This window comes from Alosa pseudoharengus, unplaced genomic scaffold (assembly GCF_046254945.1).
Source record: "Alosa pseudoharengus isolate Yale_2024_CS ecotype anadromous, Long Island Sound unplaced genomic scaffold, YU_APseudo_1.1 YU_APseudo_1.1_scf_14, whole genome shotgun sequence".
NCBI classification, from domain to species: Eukaryota; Metazoa; Chordata; class Actinopteri; order Clupeiformes; family Clupeidae; genus Alosa; species Alosa pseudoharengus.
In genome coordinates this window covers 10,057,823-10,074,869 of record NW_027468609.1, presented here as the reverse complement: position 1 = coordinate 10,074,869, position 17,047 = coordinate 10,057,823, and the positions used below count along the sequence as shown (strand labels likewise).

The 17,047-nt window shown below is 46.2% G+C and overlaps 1 protein-coding gene across 12 annotated transcripts in view; it reads right to left on the bottom strand.

Moving 5' to 3' along the window:
* Positions 1-17,047, bottom strand: part of ptpn13 (protein tyrosine phosphatase non-receptor type 13) — a 52,637-nt gene that overhangs the window by 7,587 nt on the left and 28,003 nt on the right. For 3 of the 12 annotated variants that reach the window (XM_076283804.1, XM_076283808.1, XM_076283806.1), the window contains exons 8-34: positions 15,825-15,917; positions 15,340-15,421; positions 13,438-13,675; positions 13,119-13,193; positions 12,806-12,980; positions 12,422-12,572; positions 12,140-12,278; positions 11,716-11,868; positions 11,180-11,362; positions 10,888-11,050; positions 10,404-10,794; positions 9,836-9,945; positions 9,038-9,094; positions 8,213-8,302; positions 7,618-7,725; positions 6,289-6,420; positions 5,209-5,636; positions 4,246-4,389; positions 3,342-3,435; positions 3,113-3,198; positions 2,806-2,950; positions 2,387-2,601; positions 2,150-2,248; positions 1,648-2,030; positions 1,166-1,346; positions 785-940; positions 377-548 (exon numbers count right to left, since the gene is read on the bottom strand). In XM_076283804.1, coding sequence (XP_076139919.1) covers positions 377-548; positions 785-940; positions 1,166-1,346; positions 1,648-2,030; positions 2,150-2,248; positions 2,387-2,601; positions 2,806-2,950; positions 3,113-3,198; positions 3,342-3,435; positions 4,246-4,389; positions 5,209-5,636; positions 6,289-6,420; positions 7,618-7,725; positions 8,213-8,302; positions 9,038-9,094; positions 9,836-9,945; positions 10,404-10,794; positions 10,888-11,050; positions 11,180-11,362; positions 11,716-11,868; positions 12,140-12,278; positions 12,422-12,572; positions 12,806-12,980; positions 13,119-13,193; positions 13,438-13,675; positions 15,340-15,421; positions 15,825-15,917 — 4,443 coding nt within the window. The remainder of the gene's footprint in view (positions 1-376; positions 549-784; positions 941-1,165; positions 1,347-1,647; positions 2,031-2,149; positions 2,249-2,386; positions 2,602-2,805; positions 2,951-3,112; positions 3,199-3,341; positions 3,436-4,245; positions 4,390-5,208; positions 5,637-6,288; positions 6,421-7,617; positions 7,726-8,212; positions 8,303-9,037; positions 9,095-9,835; positions 9,946-10,403; positions 10,795-10,887; positions 11,051-11,179; positions 11,363-11,715; positions 11,869-12,139; positions 12,279-12,421; positions 12,573-12,805; positions 12,981-13,118; positions 13,194-13,437; positions 13,676-15,339; positions 15,422-15,824; positions 15,918-17,047) is intronic. The other 9 variants (XM_076283807.1, XM_076283815.1, XM_076283811.1 and 6 more) reach the window with 8 other exon arrangements.

The following is a 17,047-nucleotide window of genomic DNA, read 5'->3' as shown; positions in this document are numbered from 1 at the left end:
TCCATTTGGCATTAGCTTCCATTAAAAGAAAACAGCGTATTGACTAATGCTAAATGAGTTACAAAAGCCATATGATCCTATAACCAGATGTGACTTTCTGATTGTAATAAATGCAATGGACAATGCATAGCGATACAATTATACCAAACCACACAGCAATACATGCAATACAATGAATAGACCAAAGTACCATTTATTATTGTCTATTGTTTTTGAATTAATGGTGCTAAGAAAAAAAGGGTTGATTTGGATGTCATATTCCATGAACATGACTGTCATTAACATCAACAATTAAACCCAAAAGGACGCACCATGATTTCTTGAACCAGACGTAATACAGGCTTAACACACATAAAACAGAATAACACTGTTTTACCTAGAGAATCTTCCTGGCACTGGTAGGTGATGTCGGGTAGTAGGTGAGCTTCAAAAGGGGGTTTAGGATCTTCCAGAACTCTCCCAACCACCAAGTCCACTACTCGCGGTGCAGCTCGGACCAGATTCACCACTTCGGTATGGCCCATGCTGGACACGTCTGTGTTATTGACCTGAGGAGTGAGGAGGACAGAAATAGAATGAGGTGGGAACAGGACATCATTCTGAGCCATTATGCAGTCAACAAACTACTTCCTCATACATTATAAGAGATAATAGCACAAATGACCGGGATGTGGTTGTCGGTGAATTAGTTCTCATAAACCACATGCCCAAGTAGTGTGTTTATTTGCCTTGTTTGCTTATCTGTGAGTGTACATGGTACACAGACCATGTGTGTGTATAGTACCATTATCATGCGATCTCCGGGGCGCAGTCGTCCGTCGCCTTTGGCTGGGTCCTGAATGATGTCGTGGATGTAACAGCTAAGGTCATTTCCTTTGGTCAGGGTAAATCCCAAACTTCCTTTGTCTGACTTGACAAGAGAGACCTTCAGCTCAACTTCCTATAGACAGAAAAAAAATACTTATTATATTTCTTGTCAACTTTTTAAGAAGAAACCCAAACAAGCCCAAGAGCACTTATCAAATGTGTCACTACAAATAACACATTCATTTTTTTGTTTCATGAAAGAATGTGCCTTGAGCAAATATTCAGTCAAGTGAAAAGGAGGAAAGAGGACAGATGTAATCAGACACTGAGGAGAGCAGCTCCTCTCCAGGCCTCTTACCGGCACAAACTCCTCCATGTCCTGGCTGTTGGGGAGGCTGAGGGTGGTGGGCACTGGGAGTGGGGGCGGCAGGGGGTCTGGGCTGGGGCTCTGGCCCGCCCTGTCGGGGCTGACCGATGACGACAGCATGGGCTGCAGAGTGGAGTCCAGCTCCACCATCATGGGGGACGAGGAAGGACACCTGGAGCACAGAACCAAAAGACGTGATCCAAAGGAGCCAGATGTGTGTGTAGGACAGTACAGATACGTGTGGAAGCTCTCCGATTGTCACATGACTAAATCACTCTTAACAAGAAGAGTATGGATATAGAAAACATTCAAAATACTTCCTACGCCCTTCTATGGAGTTTGCTGAACAGTGAGTCTGGCTGACCACACAAAAAAGCCAATTTCTAAATATCAATAAATAGTCTCTGGTCTCCAAACTGCATCTGAGACTTCAAATGTCTAGGTTATGGGTCAAGGGTAGATCAGCCCAGTACCTTCTGTCCAGATCTGTCCTGCAGATGGACTGGTTGGGAGAGTAGTAGGTGGATCGCACTGTGTCATCCAGCTCACATGGCGTCTCATACTGGCTGAGTCTCCCTAGTTGGGGGTTGTTGCCGGGGGTCTGGTAAACACTTCTGTCCCACGACTGGCTGCTGTGCTCCAGGGAGGGGCTGAAGGCCTCCTCCACCTCCTCGTCGTCATCCGTGCTGTCACTGTAGCTGTCCCGCCGGCTGGGGGATTTCATCAGCAGCCTCTCCAGGGCCTCCTCCACCGCGCCCAGGCTCTGGTGGCCGTCCCCCTCAGCGGGAGAGACCATCTTGGGCTCGCTGGGCTCAGGATGAGCGTGGAGCTCCTTACGAGGGGAAGCCTTCGGGGTCTGTGGAGAAACACAGGAAACGAATTGAAGCTTATGAAATAAGCATATAATGCAAGTGTTTTTCTAGCTGGACCAGGTGGCATTTGGGAAAGCATGAGAAGTTTTTTTTTTCTTCTCACCACTAGAGAGGGGTCCATTTCTGGAAGAAGTCCTTTGTCTGGTCTACAAAGCAACAGAGTGACTTCCTGCCCTGCTCCTCTGAGAGCTGATATCACTTCCTGTAACAAGCCAAACCACAACATCAAGACAATCACTGAATACAGCTGCTGAAATACTCTATATCCTTCCTCTTAAAGTTGATGACTGTAGTTATGGCACATATAGGTAAAATTCCTGTATAAAACCGAGAAACATACATGTTGTGACAAGCCCTTGAGGGAAGTCTGATTGACACGCAAGATGACGTCGCCCACTTCAATTTGGCCACTCTCGGCAGCTGGTTGTCCAGGGAACAGCTTCTTCACTCGGACCATGCTCGTCGCGGCCGCCTCCCCTGGAACGTTCTCCTCTCGACTGAAGCTGAAGCCCAGGCCTGAGGAGTTCTTCACGAGGCCCACCTCAAACATGTTATCTACAGTAGACAATAGAATATAAAATAGATTGTTATTGTCATTGTACATGTTCAACAAAATGTAAAGTGCATACCTCTAAAGTAGGATGCGTGGAGCGGGATGCTTTCAGGTTCCGTACTGGTTGCTAAGCCCACAACAAGCTGGATACGGAAAGCAGTGAGTATGGCAGGAGGGGCTGTATGCCATCTTACACCCACACTCACCATCTGTCACAAAGTGGTAGTCAGCGGGAGGTTTAGGGGCTGCTCGGGGCTTCTCTGGGGGTTGCTCTGCAGTGCTCTGTGGGGTGAGTGGGGCGTGGATGCTATCAGCTGGGGGGTGACCTTTCTCTAGCAGCAGGTGGACAACCTGGGTGACAAATGGGGTCAGAGGTCAGGACACCTTTCATTCGTTTCTGTGGCTCAGAAATGACACTACATGGACAACAAGTCACAGCTGAGGAGTCAACAGAAAAACAACAAAACAGGGCATTGTGTATTTTTTGCCTTGGACGTCCCGAGCCCGTCTTACTTGTCCAGTGTCTCGGAGAGCTTCCACAGCCTGCTGGTGAGTAGCTCCTTCCAGGCTCTTCCCATTCACAGCCATTACTCGATCACCTGGTGAAGACAAACGCAGTTGTTATGTAACATCATGACACACAGCACAGTTACACCTGTGGCAATTACTTTCATCACCGTCAAAAATGGCGAAATGATCTGGCAAAGGACAGTCACATCTAATTACCCCCAAAATGTCTCACCTTTTTTAATTCTCCCGTCCACCTCAGCGGCTCCTTTAGGGATGATGGCCTTCACATAGATTCCCCCATGCTTCACTGTTGTGTTTGACCCACCCTGAGACAGACATAAATATATTAATACCCATCCAGATCATCCATATATAGCATCACTACGCTCTAGTCTACATTACTGCCGTCCTGCTTCTCTCTGACCTCTAGTGGCTCTGTGAAGATGTGTAAATCCATTCCAACCGTGTTGTGCCCAATAAGGGGTGATCTCACAGGTGATGTTAATGTAACTATTGGTATTTAAACATTGTCATACAATTTGTAAATGAGTCAGAAAGGGGTTAGATGTGAAAATGAGTTTTGATTAAAAACAATAGTGTGCCGTAATTAAAGAGCTTCAGTTGATTTAAATTTGATTTGAATTGTCGACAGTCATTTTATTATTGCAGAGGTCAAGGATCATTTCAGTCGTGCAACAGTAAGTAATTTCGCGAGACAAGATTACAGCACAGCACAGCACAGCACACGTCAGATTGATGAGACTGAAAGGATGCACACAGTAGGTGAAAAATCAAATTGGTCACAACGCAATCAATTAAAAGATGATCAGCAATGCAAATCTATGCAGGCATTATTAGTGGGGTGATGGATGTTGGTGTCAAACGCTGTGCGTTTTCTGTCCTCTGCAGGCTAAAGGCTGAACTGCACCTACTGTGTTTGGTATTACCGATTCGCCGATTTCAAAATGCCTGAAAAAATCTGCATGCAATGAGAGCCAATCTACTTTCCCCAAAATGAAGCCAAGCGGCGGACTTCAAAAGCAGGCACAAGCTACTGGCAAAATGGGAAAAAACACACACACACAGTCATGAGTTAAGAGGGAGAAGGGAGAAAATAAAGAGGAGAGAGTGAAAACCTTTCCAAACAGTACCGTCACACTAATGCCCAGGCTGCTGTCTATTTTGGACAGCTCAACGTCAAATAGATCTCCTGGTTGGAGACTATTGACCCCTGGGGCATTACCACTTAAATTTCCCATGTTGCAGCTGGGAGATAGCTCCTGCAAACAGAGAAAAGGCGTGTGTGAGTAGACAGCACGTCACACACACGGACACATGCAAGAGGGGGGCTGAGGGGGAGAGAGAGGACATTTTGAGGCCGAGTTAAGAGAGTGGCCAAGCACATATCAAAGATAAGGTCTCATGCAGCAGTGTCATGCACTTCCTCATTCCAAATGCAGTCATGCATTGCGTTGCCAATTTGGCAACAAGCAGTTAGTTTGGGACTAACAGAGCGCGAGTGTGACTGTACGCTGTGGAGCAGGTGAATGTGTGATTGACAGGCGGTGGAGACCTGGTAACTGTGGAGTGATCTCAGCTGCAGGAAACTGCTTGATGAATGAAACAGTGACTAGATGAACCCCAGAGGTTCTGTACACTCAAGCTTGCAACGTCTGTTTGATTGAATCATGCACATGACTGCCATACGTGATTTGAGGACAAATCAAATTCAGCTTGTCTTTATTTAGGCACATTGGCAGAGCCTGACACCAGTGATGCCAAAGTGAACGGAACACTACACAATGTTATAAATCAGATGCTTATATAAACCTATTTGTTTACTGCAAGTAACTGTATCAATTTATATCAAGTATCTTAAAAGTTTTTTTTTATGCAATGCAATTTTATTCTACCTCTGTTCAGTTAATAAAACAATAAGCTATATACTGTACATACAGAGATCTGAAATTAACTGCAACCAATAATACCCGTGCCCAGCCGCCTTAAAGACAGTCACCTTTCTAAAAACTCCACTTTATGGACACACTCCTTTTCTCAAGCTTCCAACATTGTTGTGGCTACCTTTCTACTGACTCTACCTTTTTAAGTTTAAGTTTCTCTGGGCTACCAGGGTATGTCTCCTCATCCATATCCGAGTCTCCTCTGTCTGAATATTCGGGTTCTTTGGGCGTCTCTAGCACCTTCTGGGCTTTCCTGGTCTTGGGCGGCAGGGCGGGCGGCATGCTGTCCAGGGCGGGCTGTGCTGCCGGAGGGCCCTCTGGAGGGGGGCTGCGGTGGAAGCCGTTCAGCTGGGCCTGGGGGAGACTGGGGCTGTCTGTGCGGGAGTTCTGAGAGCTGTTCAGGCTCCCGTGACGTCGGCCCAGCGGGGATACGGACACACTGGCAGTGGACATCGGAGGAGGACTGGGGGACCCTGCAATCTCTTCAGACGACGACTCCAAGTCCGCCTGTGCAGATGAGGCCACCGGGGGCTTGGTGCTGTAGTGAGGGAAGCTTGAAGGGGAGCCTAGGATGGAGGAAGCCAACACAATTACACTGTCCCACTGTGCAAACTAACACTAGCATCATCCATTAATAACCACTTCTAAATAGAACACAAACCTTAACATCACACATGGAAATCAGAGATACACATGTATTACTGGTGTAACTATATTACAAAACCATATGACAACTGGGCCTCCCCAGTCAACACAAGTTTTACACAAATGTCCTTAAAACCACCTGAACTACCTAAAGATGATGCAATGCAGTTTATTTAGGTCATTTGCTGCTGACATTTTAAATATTAAAATGTTAAAAGTGAAATGCAATTTTAATGCAAGTGTGCAACACATAATTGCAATACAAAATACATTATTACTATCATTTTAGGACTGATTTTTGGTAAAGAGCAGCTCTATGCGATAATAATTAGGATATCTCACTAATTCACTAGTTTGTTATTTCACCCAAAGAGCAAACAGATATATTTACCAGCACAAGGTCAAACAGCATATCAGGCCATTCAAACAGCAGTGAAGTGAAATGGCAACAGTGTTATGCCACCAGTGTTGTAGCATGGTCATGGTCACTAAGCAACACATTGACAGGCATCTATGCACCTCTAGTGCTGAACCCTAACAATATCTACGTAGATATCAGTCAGCTGTGCTCACCTTCAAACAGCCTCTCTTTGGGCTGTGACACGATGAGAGTGACATCATCGGGGGCGTTCTGAAGGATGTCCACTGCAGCTTCATGAGGAAGTCCCTCCAGATTGACGTCATTCACTGAGATCAGACGATCTCCTGATACATCCATCGGGGGGTGGGGGGTGGGGTATAGAGATACACCAATCAGGACAAGAAGACTTCACAACTCCTTTACATGACTTAAGATGATGTAGTGCATAATATATATAGCCTAGAACAGTGTTTTTCAACCACTGTGCCGCGGCACACTAGTGTGCCGTGAGAGATCATCAGGTGTGCCGCAGAAAATTACCCAAATGCCACTCAAAGGTCAAGAAAAGCAACTGTTGCATCAAAGAATTTATAACCACATGCTCTCATTGATTGTATGATTGCACTATTTGTGGTATGCAGGCACTGTACAACGGGGGCCCCATATCCAGTATTCACAGAATCATCACATATCCAGTTCATAACAACAATTAAATTAGATATAGTCACCTACAAATGAAACAGAGGGCGCTTGTTTTATTGTGCAGGTCTTGCATAGAAGCCATAATAAGGCCATATCTGTGTATTATTTGAAATTTTAGGCTATGATATATTTATTTTTTCTTCACACAGGATGTTAGTGTTCCGTGGGACATTTTAAGTGTCAAAAGTGTGCCGTGGCACAAAAAAAGTTGAAAAACACTGGCCTAGAAAACTAGACACACCCTAGAGGCAGCAAATGTAATTTGCAGCCAGGGTAGTTTAGCAACTCTCCGTTGGTTTGTGAGCCGGAAAAATTAAACTTCGATCAGGCCAATCACATCGTGTAGAGTCCGTGGGCGGGCTTAAAATAATGATGGCAGAATTGCGACGGTTCCGTGTGAATTCCCTGCTAATTGAAAACCAAGATGATGGATGCTACTGCTGGCGAACAGTGCGACTCGAGTCAAGCTTTTTTTTAACCTGGCAAAAGTTTGACCAACTAGCCAACTAGTGGGAAAACGCATGGGACTCATGAGTTGTATCGCTATCCTATTGCGTGCAGAGGGAATTTGAAAGACAAACGTTTATCCTGCCCCTCGGATTGAGCACTGCGAATGGTGAGTTCCCAGACCCTACATTTTGCTTGATCTTGGTCTGGCTCATCAGGCTATAATATATAGTGCTTCAATCTTTTTTTGTTAATTTTCCATTTTGGTGAATGGTGAATCATACCAATTCCACCATTATTTCTCCATGATGATTTTGACACTTATCATGGACAGTGCCAAGACAGATGTGGAAATCTGATCTGTAAAAGGGCATAGCTAAGAAGATACAGACCAGGCTTCAGGTAGCCGTTAATGTCAGCTGGACCTCCAGGAGTTATGGAGCTGATCAGAGTCCCAAGATCCATCCTTCCTGAACTCTCTCCTCCTACAATCTGGAACCCTGGAGATGGAAAAAAGGAAAGGAATTCTTACGGAAAAAGAAAAAAATGAAAAAAATACAGTCAAATGATCAAAAAATCATTGCGAAGCCAGTTAATACAAACCAAATGAAAAAAAAAAAACTGCTGAGTGTCTTTCAAGCTAGAAACTTCTTCAAAAGGAAAATATGAAAGAGGAACATGAAAAGCCTCTCAGTCCTCCCTCTTCCATGATTCATTAATCACTGGTACAAATGGGACTGAAAGCAAAGCCCCTCCACAGTTTATCAGGCCTCTCTCTTTCTTAGCAGAGAATGCTTCCGTACAAGAGGCATCTGGTTTGGCCCAGATAACCCCATTCTGTCCTCCTGACATTCATCAGAGAGTCTGTGTCAGCCGCGGAGGCAATAACATGATATATGGCTTCCCCACCCATATATGGCACAGGCAACTTCCAGCACAAGGAGAGAGAGAGGGAGAGGGAGTAAGAGAAGGTTAAAAAAAGCTTACCCAGACCATACTTTGCATCCTTCTTCAGATTTACGGTCATAATCTCCCTCTCTGGAGAAGGCAAGGCATTCAGCTTCTTCTTCAGAGAGTCTGTTTGAAAAGGCCAGCAAGGAAAACAAGCAGTGTTTATAAAGCTGACTTCCCTAACAGAGCACTCTGGGCTGCAGTAGCCTTTCTACAGCTACTGATGACCACCAAGGGGATGGTAAGAGTGGCTATTGTGAGGTGATAAAATGTACAGAGCAGCTAGTAACTTTTACTGTTTATATCGAATTACACTAATGTATGAATGAGTAAGACAAAACATTTGTGATAAAAAACCCCAACATGTGAAGTATCTGACATCAATTAGACAAGCAGCCAGTAACAGCGAGAGAGAAACTGCAGTGCATCCAGCCATCATTCTGTGCACATTAACCCTGGGCTCTGTGAGCCTAATTTGCAAGAGTCCCTTCTGAGTGTTTATAGACAGCATTAACCCTCTCTGGCGCGAAAGGCATGTCTGTCTGCACCGCAGCAACTGCCACAGCACAGAGACGACTGTGAGGCACAAGTGGGCTTGGCGAATCGGTTACATGCTGGGATCAGACAGATTAAGCTGGAGCTGAGCTATACATCACGGCTATAGGCCCAAAAGGGGGCTACAGTTAATGCACGGCCATCAGACATGGAGGCTTAATAGGCTCTAACAATGTGTCTCTTTATGTGTCTGCGTGCTTCAATGGAACGAGTGCGATGACAACTGCATGTTGGAGAGGAGATGCAGAGAGATGCAGCCTCGGATTGTTTATAGAAGGGAAAGTGCAACCGTATTCCGTCACATACCATTGACTGTGAGAGAGGCAGGGGTGGAGGGTACTCCTGAGCTGTGCATGCTCACACCTACACAACACAACACAGAGACACAGACAGATAAGCAAGCAGGCAGGCAGACAGACAGGCAGAGAGAGAGACAGACAGACAGACAAGATCTGTTGTATTGCATAGCTTAATCAAATCAAATAAAGAATTACATATTACTATTTCTATGATCTATAAATATTGCACATCTTCATCCATAACAGCTGTGTCCCGATGTAAATTAACCCCTTTGCTATGCAGTAGCATGTGTCACTATAAGTGAATTAAATCATCATTCTAGCCTCTACCAGTCACACCATCTTGAGTTTTTTTTTCTCTTTTATCAAAGTTAAAAGATGCAGCGCAAACGAAGTGCACTTCATCTCTTTGACAGTGCAGGGAAAAGCAGATCAAAGGTAAGGCTCTCTCATGAGGCAAGAGTCACTGCTCAGAGAATAAGACGTTTTTACAGACACCGAGTCTGACAGCTCCCCCCACACTACCCACTTTAACGCATAGATCACTAGACGAAGAGCTTGAAAGCCTGCCAAAGGACAGGGAGGTACGTAAACAGACCGATAAACAAAAATGCAAACAGAGCTATTCAAACAGTCAGCAGTAGACCCTGGCCAGCATGCACTGGGAGTCAGAGATGGAGACAATCACAGAGGCAGGCAGACAGACAGAGATGCCAGCAGAGAGACAGACAGAAAGCATGCAAGCAGGCAGACAGACAGGCTGTTGTAGTAGGTTCTGAATAAAGTCACAAGGAGGTGTACTAACCTACAACATAGGCGTTGGCTGTCTCCTCACACGAGGAGGAGTCCGACTCTTTCTTAAACTTCTCGGGGCTCCAGTGAGGATTGCTGTGGACCAGAGAGCTGAAACTGCTGCTGTGGAGACAACAGAGGGAGAACGAGAGGGACAATTACCAGCCCTGCCAGTAAACACAGTGAGCCAGCACTTGATTTAATAATTCTGTCTGTTCTAGAGTCTGGAGTGGTGGGGGTGGGGTGGGGCAGAGGGCAGTAATGAGGACTAGACGAGAGAGGCTTGTTTTGTCTGTTCACAACTGTATCCAAGAGAAATGGAGGAAAGGGCTGCAGGGCAAGCTGTGAGTAAATTGCCCCAGTATATCACAGAACTCCTCCTTTGAAGATCAGGCAACTTGAAAACAGACACACTTTTTCCACTAGGTGGCTGAAAGACTTTTGGTACTTGCATCACATGGCTAATACAGATCTGCAAATAGCCGTTTTGTTATCTGTTCTGGCCACTCTGTTCTTGGCATGTACTTTTCTAGGACTGTATGAAATGTCCATGATGGCCTCACAAGGCGTTGGTGACTCACCCGTCCTGCTGTCGGCTGACGGTGATGGAGTCCGTGTCGGAGCAGGCACGGTGGTGGGAGGGCAGCTGGGTGCTCAGCCGCACTGCGCCGCTTTGGGACTGGCTGCCGTAGGAGAGCGCCGCCCGGTGCTCGGGCGACTCGGGCAGCTGGCCCAGGTTGTGGTGCGAGCGGCTCAGGAGCCGGGGGTTGGGGTTGGGCACGTAGCCCGGGTACGAGACGTCGCCGGAGGCAGGGAGCCGGACCATGTGGTGCTTGTTCAGGGCGGCCTCCGAGCAAGACATCCTCTTGAGGTGCTCGCTCTCCGAGCGTGCACTGGGGGCCAGGCTGAGCGTGCTCACTGCCCTGCCCATGCCCTCAGGACCCGAGGGGAACTGCAGGCTACTCAAGCTCTCTGTCACAGATACGAAAGACATTTCAGTATCACACAAGAGGCAGCATCAGTATCAGACCTCAAAGGCACCTCCAGTAAGGTACATAGTTTTACCCAAGTCTTTGGTCTCCTGGTTGCTCTGTCTGGCTTTCGTGTGCAGGTGGAATTTGTGCTGGGCTGAACACAGGTTCAGCAGATACTGGCAGGTCTTCTGACTGTCCGTCTGGAACTGGTGCTTGATCCCATCTGAGGTGTTCTGGAGAGAGATCTTCTTTTTCTGCAGGAGATACAAGCCCAGCCACATGCAGATGGTGAAAGCAAGTCCTAGCACCCAACAAATATACTGTAGGCTTTACTCCAACAAAAACAGTTCAGCCTAAACTACTGCAATTACTGGCAAACTTACAATGAAAGAGATTTTCTTTGTTTCTCTCCAGGGGAACCTCAGGACAGGGGTTCGGTTTCCATTCAGGACCTCAAAGATGAGCACCCCTTTGGAGAAGACCCCGAGCATGATGCCCGTCTGAGACCTCTTCTCCGGCAGCACACGGTGGAAGTGAACACCGTACTCAGTCAGTCGTTGGCACACCTTCATGTCAAACAGCAGAGGAGAAATCAGCCAGACAAAATACACAGTTGCAGCATTATGTGTATGTTACTCATAATGTCTTTGCTTTTAAGTATCAACTCCAAAAAATGATTTTTGCCCTTGATTATATCACTGTATAAAGCTATACACTTGGGTTTTTATTTTGTGTCTCGCTTGTAAAAAGTCTGGAAAATTGAGAACTGCCTTTGTGACACCTCAGATCCAAAGAGACAGAACATTACACAAGCAGTCAAACATTACCCAATTCTTAAAAAAAACCCACTATAATCACAGGCAGTGGGACTTGATAGGAGGCCTACTCCCAAGTCTTTGGCAGGCTCTTACAACTGTACCTTCAGGAACTCAAATTCAGCCTCATCCTCACAGACTCCATAGTAGGAGCTGTGTAGCTTGGACAAGTCCTCTTTGATGGATGTCTGGTCAATTTTGTCCATAGCAGAGGCGGGCAGGTAGTGCTCCATCCTGAAATATGTCTTCCCATGGAGCTGTGAGGAGAAGATGGATCGGACAGTTATCTAAGGGGCACAACACATGCTCCCAAGCTATGCCAGTTACCAAAAAAGGAGAATTAGAAGATAAAAATAAAAGTAGAGAGCAGTGGCCAACACAGAACTAGGCAACAAAACTGTTGAAATGGTAATAACAGAAACAGATGGACTGATGTGAATGTTCGATTTGACACTTGAATGGAAAAGGTGTCAATCTTACAAGCTGGCTTAAACAAGTTCCGAGGAAAATAACTCTGGCAGTTGTTACCTCTGGCTGGTAATCACCAAACTCTGCCTGCAGAGCGAGAGACGCCAGAAGCATGGCACTCTCCAGGTCACAGCGCATTCTTTCCTCCAAGATATCCTTCCGCAGCTGCAAGTAGTACTGGCGTTTGGTCATCATGTGTCTGGGTTCAAGCAAATGAACAAGGATGGTAATTACTATTACAGGCAGCGCCGAGGCCCTGGTCTCAGGTTTCTACGTGTAGGAGTGTGAGCTGAGAGCGGCGTAGGAGGAGAGGAAGGCTGGGCCTCTCTCTCGGGGTCTTACTGAATGAGGTTCACATCATCTAAGAAGAACTTGATGCGTAGGAACAGGTTGAAATTGACATCGGTTTTCTTCTTCTTGGGATCGTCCTTCCAGCCATCTGGGGCCACTTTGGTCAGTTTGGCATCAGGCTCAATAAAGAAGAACTCGTCGTCTGCAATACAGTACATAAACAAGACACACTGTAAAACCACAGAAAACACTGGCAATAAATACTATCAAACCGGATGCAAAGATCACTGCTAAGTCACATCTGAACTCTGCACAATGCAGGATTTCTTAGCAAATCTTTCCACACTGAACAAAAGACTTAATCCATTAGTGATCAACAGCAAGCGAGCAAGTGAGTGACCGATCGATGTCACGCACAGGCGGCCTCCCCCTCACCTCTCAGGCTGGCCAGGCCAAAGAGGTGGTGCTCCACCAGGCCCACGTGAGCCACCACCATGTCCAGCACGTCCTTGCACACCGCCTTCACCTCGCTGCTGAGCTCCAGGCGCTGGCCGCTCAGCAGCACCACCCCCACCTTCCGCAGGCTCTCCTCCACCTTCCCACGCTTATTCTGTTGGAGGAGAGACAAAAGCAAGGGGATGCAGCAGGTCGGAAATGCCACAGTGGAACTGAATAAAGGTTTAAGGCCTAGCTATGCTGTAAAAAGTCTCCTTGAGCTGTATTACACCTTAGGAGAAACATGGCTCACCATTATGGAGGAGGGGACGCTCAATACAACACAAGGCTCACTGGCCATCTTCACAAATTCAGGCCCAAAGAAAGTCTATAAAAAACAAGAGATAAGAAAATAGTTATAAAATAGTCTTTACTGACATAACAAAGAGCAGAGCATTGACAAGTTCCTGACTTGTTCTCAATTGTTCTCATGTAGTATAATAGTTTAATAAAGTATAATTTCAAGTCTATTTAAATTCTATCAATATTAGTGATGTTTTGAGCTACTTTCTATGTTCCTGTAGCTGTACCTCATGCTGTAGAAATGGAACTGGTCTGTACAGTACTGGTACCTTAGGCTTGCGCTGAGCTACTGTCCCCTCCAGAGGACTGCTTCTGCGAGGCTCCCGCAGGTCCAGCATTGAGGTGCGGAGGTCGTCGGAGGGGTAGAAGCTGGTGCGGACGCGTGTGTCGTCGGCTGGGTGGATGCTGGCGTGGGAGAGGCGCGCCTGCAGCCGCTGGATCTGCTCCTCCTGCCGCTGGATGAGCAGCTCAGTGCCCAGAGCGTCATCTTGACCTGCGTCCAGCAGCCTGGCAGACCACAGCACAGGACGTGGAGTCAGAATCGCTCATAAGTGCCAATCACAGCTCAACACCATACGGGACATGTAAGACCAGGTAGTTATACACATAATACAAATATAACACAAACAAAGACATAATAAAAAAAACATGCAAATGTATCCTTTTCTGGTTTAATATCAGCTGCAAACTTTTATACATTTAACTGGCATATTTTTGACCAAGCATTTACATATTCTTTGGGAAACTAGTTTGGTTTAATGACTAACATTAAGCTCCCAGTCACTTGTCCTCATGAGAGACCTGATTATGTGAGATATGTATTATCAAAGATGAGAAGCTTTTGAACCTAAATATAGTTGAAACCAGCACAACATTTTTTAAACTCTACGTAATCCACATTTAAGCATGTGCCATGCCAGCTCTGAGGCATAAAAGAGAGAAAAGCACCTTTAGAGGCAGATTAATGTTCTTATCGGCACAGCCTTGGAAAATACTCGTTTTAGCAACACCTAATCTCCATGACACAGAGGGATCCGGTCTAAAAAAGCTGGAGGGTGAGGGTTTTGGAACTCTCATCCTTTTTTAGCATTTGATTCAGATCATCAGTGAGTCAGTCTAGTGGCGCTGAACCTGAGGGCCAGGTGTCCCAGCACCTCTGCCAACGCTCTGGCCCAGCCTCTTGTTGCTAAAACGGCAGATTATCCCCCGAGTGCAGCACTGCATTTTCCCATGCCACTGACCTCAGCGCACAGGCATGCCAGCCTGGCCCAGGCCGGGGCGAGCAGGGCAGGGCACTGCCAGCTGGGAGCAGTAGCCCGAGGTCTTTGCGCCGTGGCGCTGTGCACTGGTGCCATCACCTCAAATCAGTTATGAAAATCATAACCCCCCGAAAAACTGATTAAACTCGCACAGGCCAGTGCTAGGCAACTGTTGCCATGACAGCCCAGGGGTGGGAGGTGGCTGCTGCCGAGGTAGTTTCAGGAGGGAGCAGCAGAGGGAGCTGGAGAGCCACACTGTTACCTGAGCAGGAGAGTGAGTGTATGATAGTGTGTGAGCGTGTGTGTGTGTGTGTGTGTGTATGTGTGTGTGTGTGTGTGTGTGTGTGGGGGGGGGGGGGGGGGGGGGAGTTGGTGGGATATGATGACAAAACCACTTGACTGAGTGAGTTGTTGATTAAGTAATTGTAAAAAATTAACCGGCACACACTGAGGGGGAACACAGGAAGGAAGAGCTCAATTTTGGATGGCCTGTAGCGTGAAATGGTCCACTTTGCTCTTTTCCAAAGAACGACAGCCCTACACTACTTCCAGTGTTCAAGTTAGCTAACACTTTCCACATCTTTAGTCCTACATACTCAAACACGCACATACACAGGGAGATAGGGGAGGGGGGGGGGCACACTTTGTTATTTTGGCGAGTATCATTGAACACTGTGAGAAAAGGTTAACCCCAATGAAACCTTTGGGTTGAATATTAACAGGTGCTGGAGATGAGGTACAGTGGGCTGGGGCTCTCAGGCATACCTGAGGGTCCTCTCTGGAAGATCCGCATGACTAGCCAGGTATGTGCAAGTAATGTTTCAGTCATTGTCCCTCCATCCAACACACACACACACACACACACACACACACCACACACACCACACACACACACAGGGGTGGGGAAACTACCTCTGCCTGCTGAGAGACATGCCGTCATGCTCCGACAGAGCCACCTGTGAGTTGCTCCTTCTCCCATCTTCTGGTTTCTTGGCTAACAGGAGAGAAACAGGGAGGACCAAGAGTAAGACCAAATAAACACAAAGGAATAAGACCATAAGATCAGATGACCGCCTGCTGCGGTCATTAAAAAGGGGGAGATTCGGAGAGTGAGCTGCTGAGATCATAGAGTAACCTCCAACTCTAATGAGTTCCAAATCAGGGGTGGGAGTCATGCCACTCCGAGCCACTTTGGAGATGACTCACCAGAGTGTTACAAGCACTTATCTCTTTGACTGAAACACAATGTTCCAGAGGATGTGCTTAAGAAATAATTCAAGCATTATGGGCTCATATTTGCCACATCTACTTTCTCTAGAGAGCAATTGGTCTCCAGTGGATGATTAGATGTCTATATTTAACGACATGATGGGAAAGCTTGAGTTGGATGGGTGTACCTTGTCTGTAGTCAGGATCTGAGGACGTCACTGAGGGGCTTTCGCTGGATGAGCTGTAGTCACTGTGGTATCTTCTGTGGGTGTGGAGGGGATCTGAAACAACAACATGAGATTGAACATAACATGACTTTGATGGTGCAAGCTAAACAACCAGGAAGTGAACTAATGAACTCAATTCCAACTGGCTCCCCACAATTCAGTTTTGATAGGTGCTTTTCTAAACTAGTCATAAAATGACTCATATTAAGCTCCAGAGGTAGTGCTACTTTCATTTTTATTTCCAACACCTTAATAAAGACATCTGGTGAGGTGTACTGATGTGTACATATCCTTCAACACACATTTGTCCACCAAGGTTTAATAGCGGGTCTTACATACTGTAAGTTCTTTTCTCCACACAACACTTCAAAAACACTTTCCAAAGAATAGGGGGAGCAATCCGTTCTAAGAGGATTTCATCCTTAGGTGAGTTGACAATTCTTCCTAGGAAGTTATAAATTTAAGAGGTGTATAGCTGAAGGTTTAAAGAGGTCTAAAACAAACTCCCCTTTCATAGACATATAGATTTGTGGCTACATAAACGAATAGCATCAGCAGGAAGTGCCTGGACTTGTCTTTCTACTAAAGTAAGGACTTTGCTCTCAAGTGAGACACCTGGCAACATTCTTGGTGACTACTGTTTTCTTTTCATGCCCACTGAATTCAAATTCACCTCCAGCTTCACAAACTCATGACAGGGGCTAAAAGTAAATGCACTATGAAAGCATTCTCTAGCCAGATTAATTCCCGATGTGGACTCCAGCCCTTGCTGTTTCAGTCATTAGAGAAAATTCCTGCATGCACAATACTTCTTAAATACGTTTTAGACTAATTGAGTAAACCCAGTCGGTGTTGCTTAAAGTTTGCAGCGTTTGACTGTAAATTACTTCTGTGAGGCATGTAGTCGGCAGCTCCTAAGTGATACTGTTACCATTTTGGCACACAATAAAACGTAACTGATACAATAGCAAGCTTAATAAGCAAATCTATCAAATCACATTCTCAGAGGAACCGATGAGGCCATGCTTGGAAAATCATAATTGTCACATCTAATCCCCACTCTGTGTTAATGCTATCCTTAACAAAACCGTGTAGTTGGACACACTTCAAGAATGTGATATGTGATCTTTTTAATCCCACGCCTGGGACATGTGGGAGCTTATTAGACATTGCACACAGTCAGC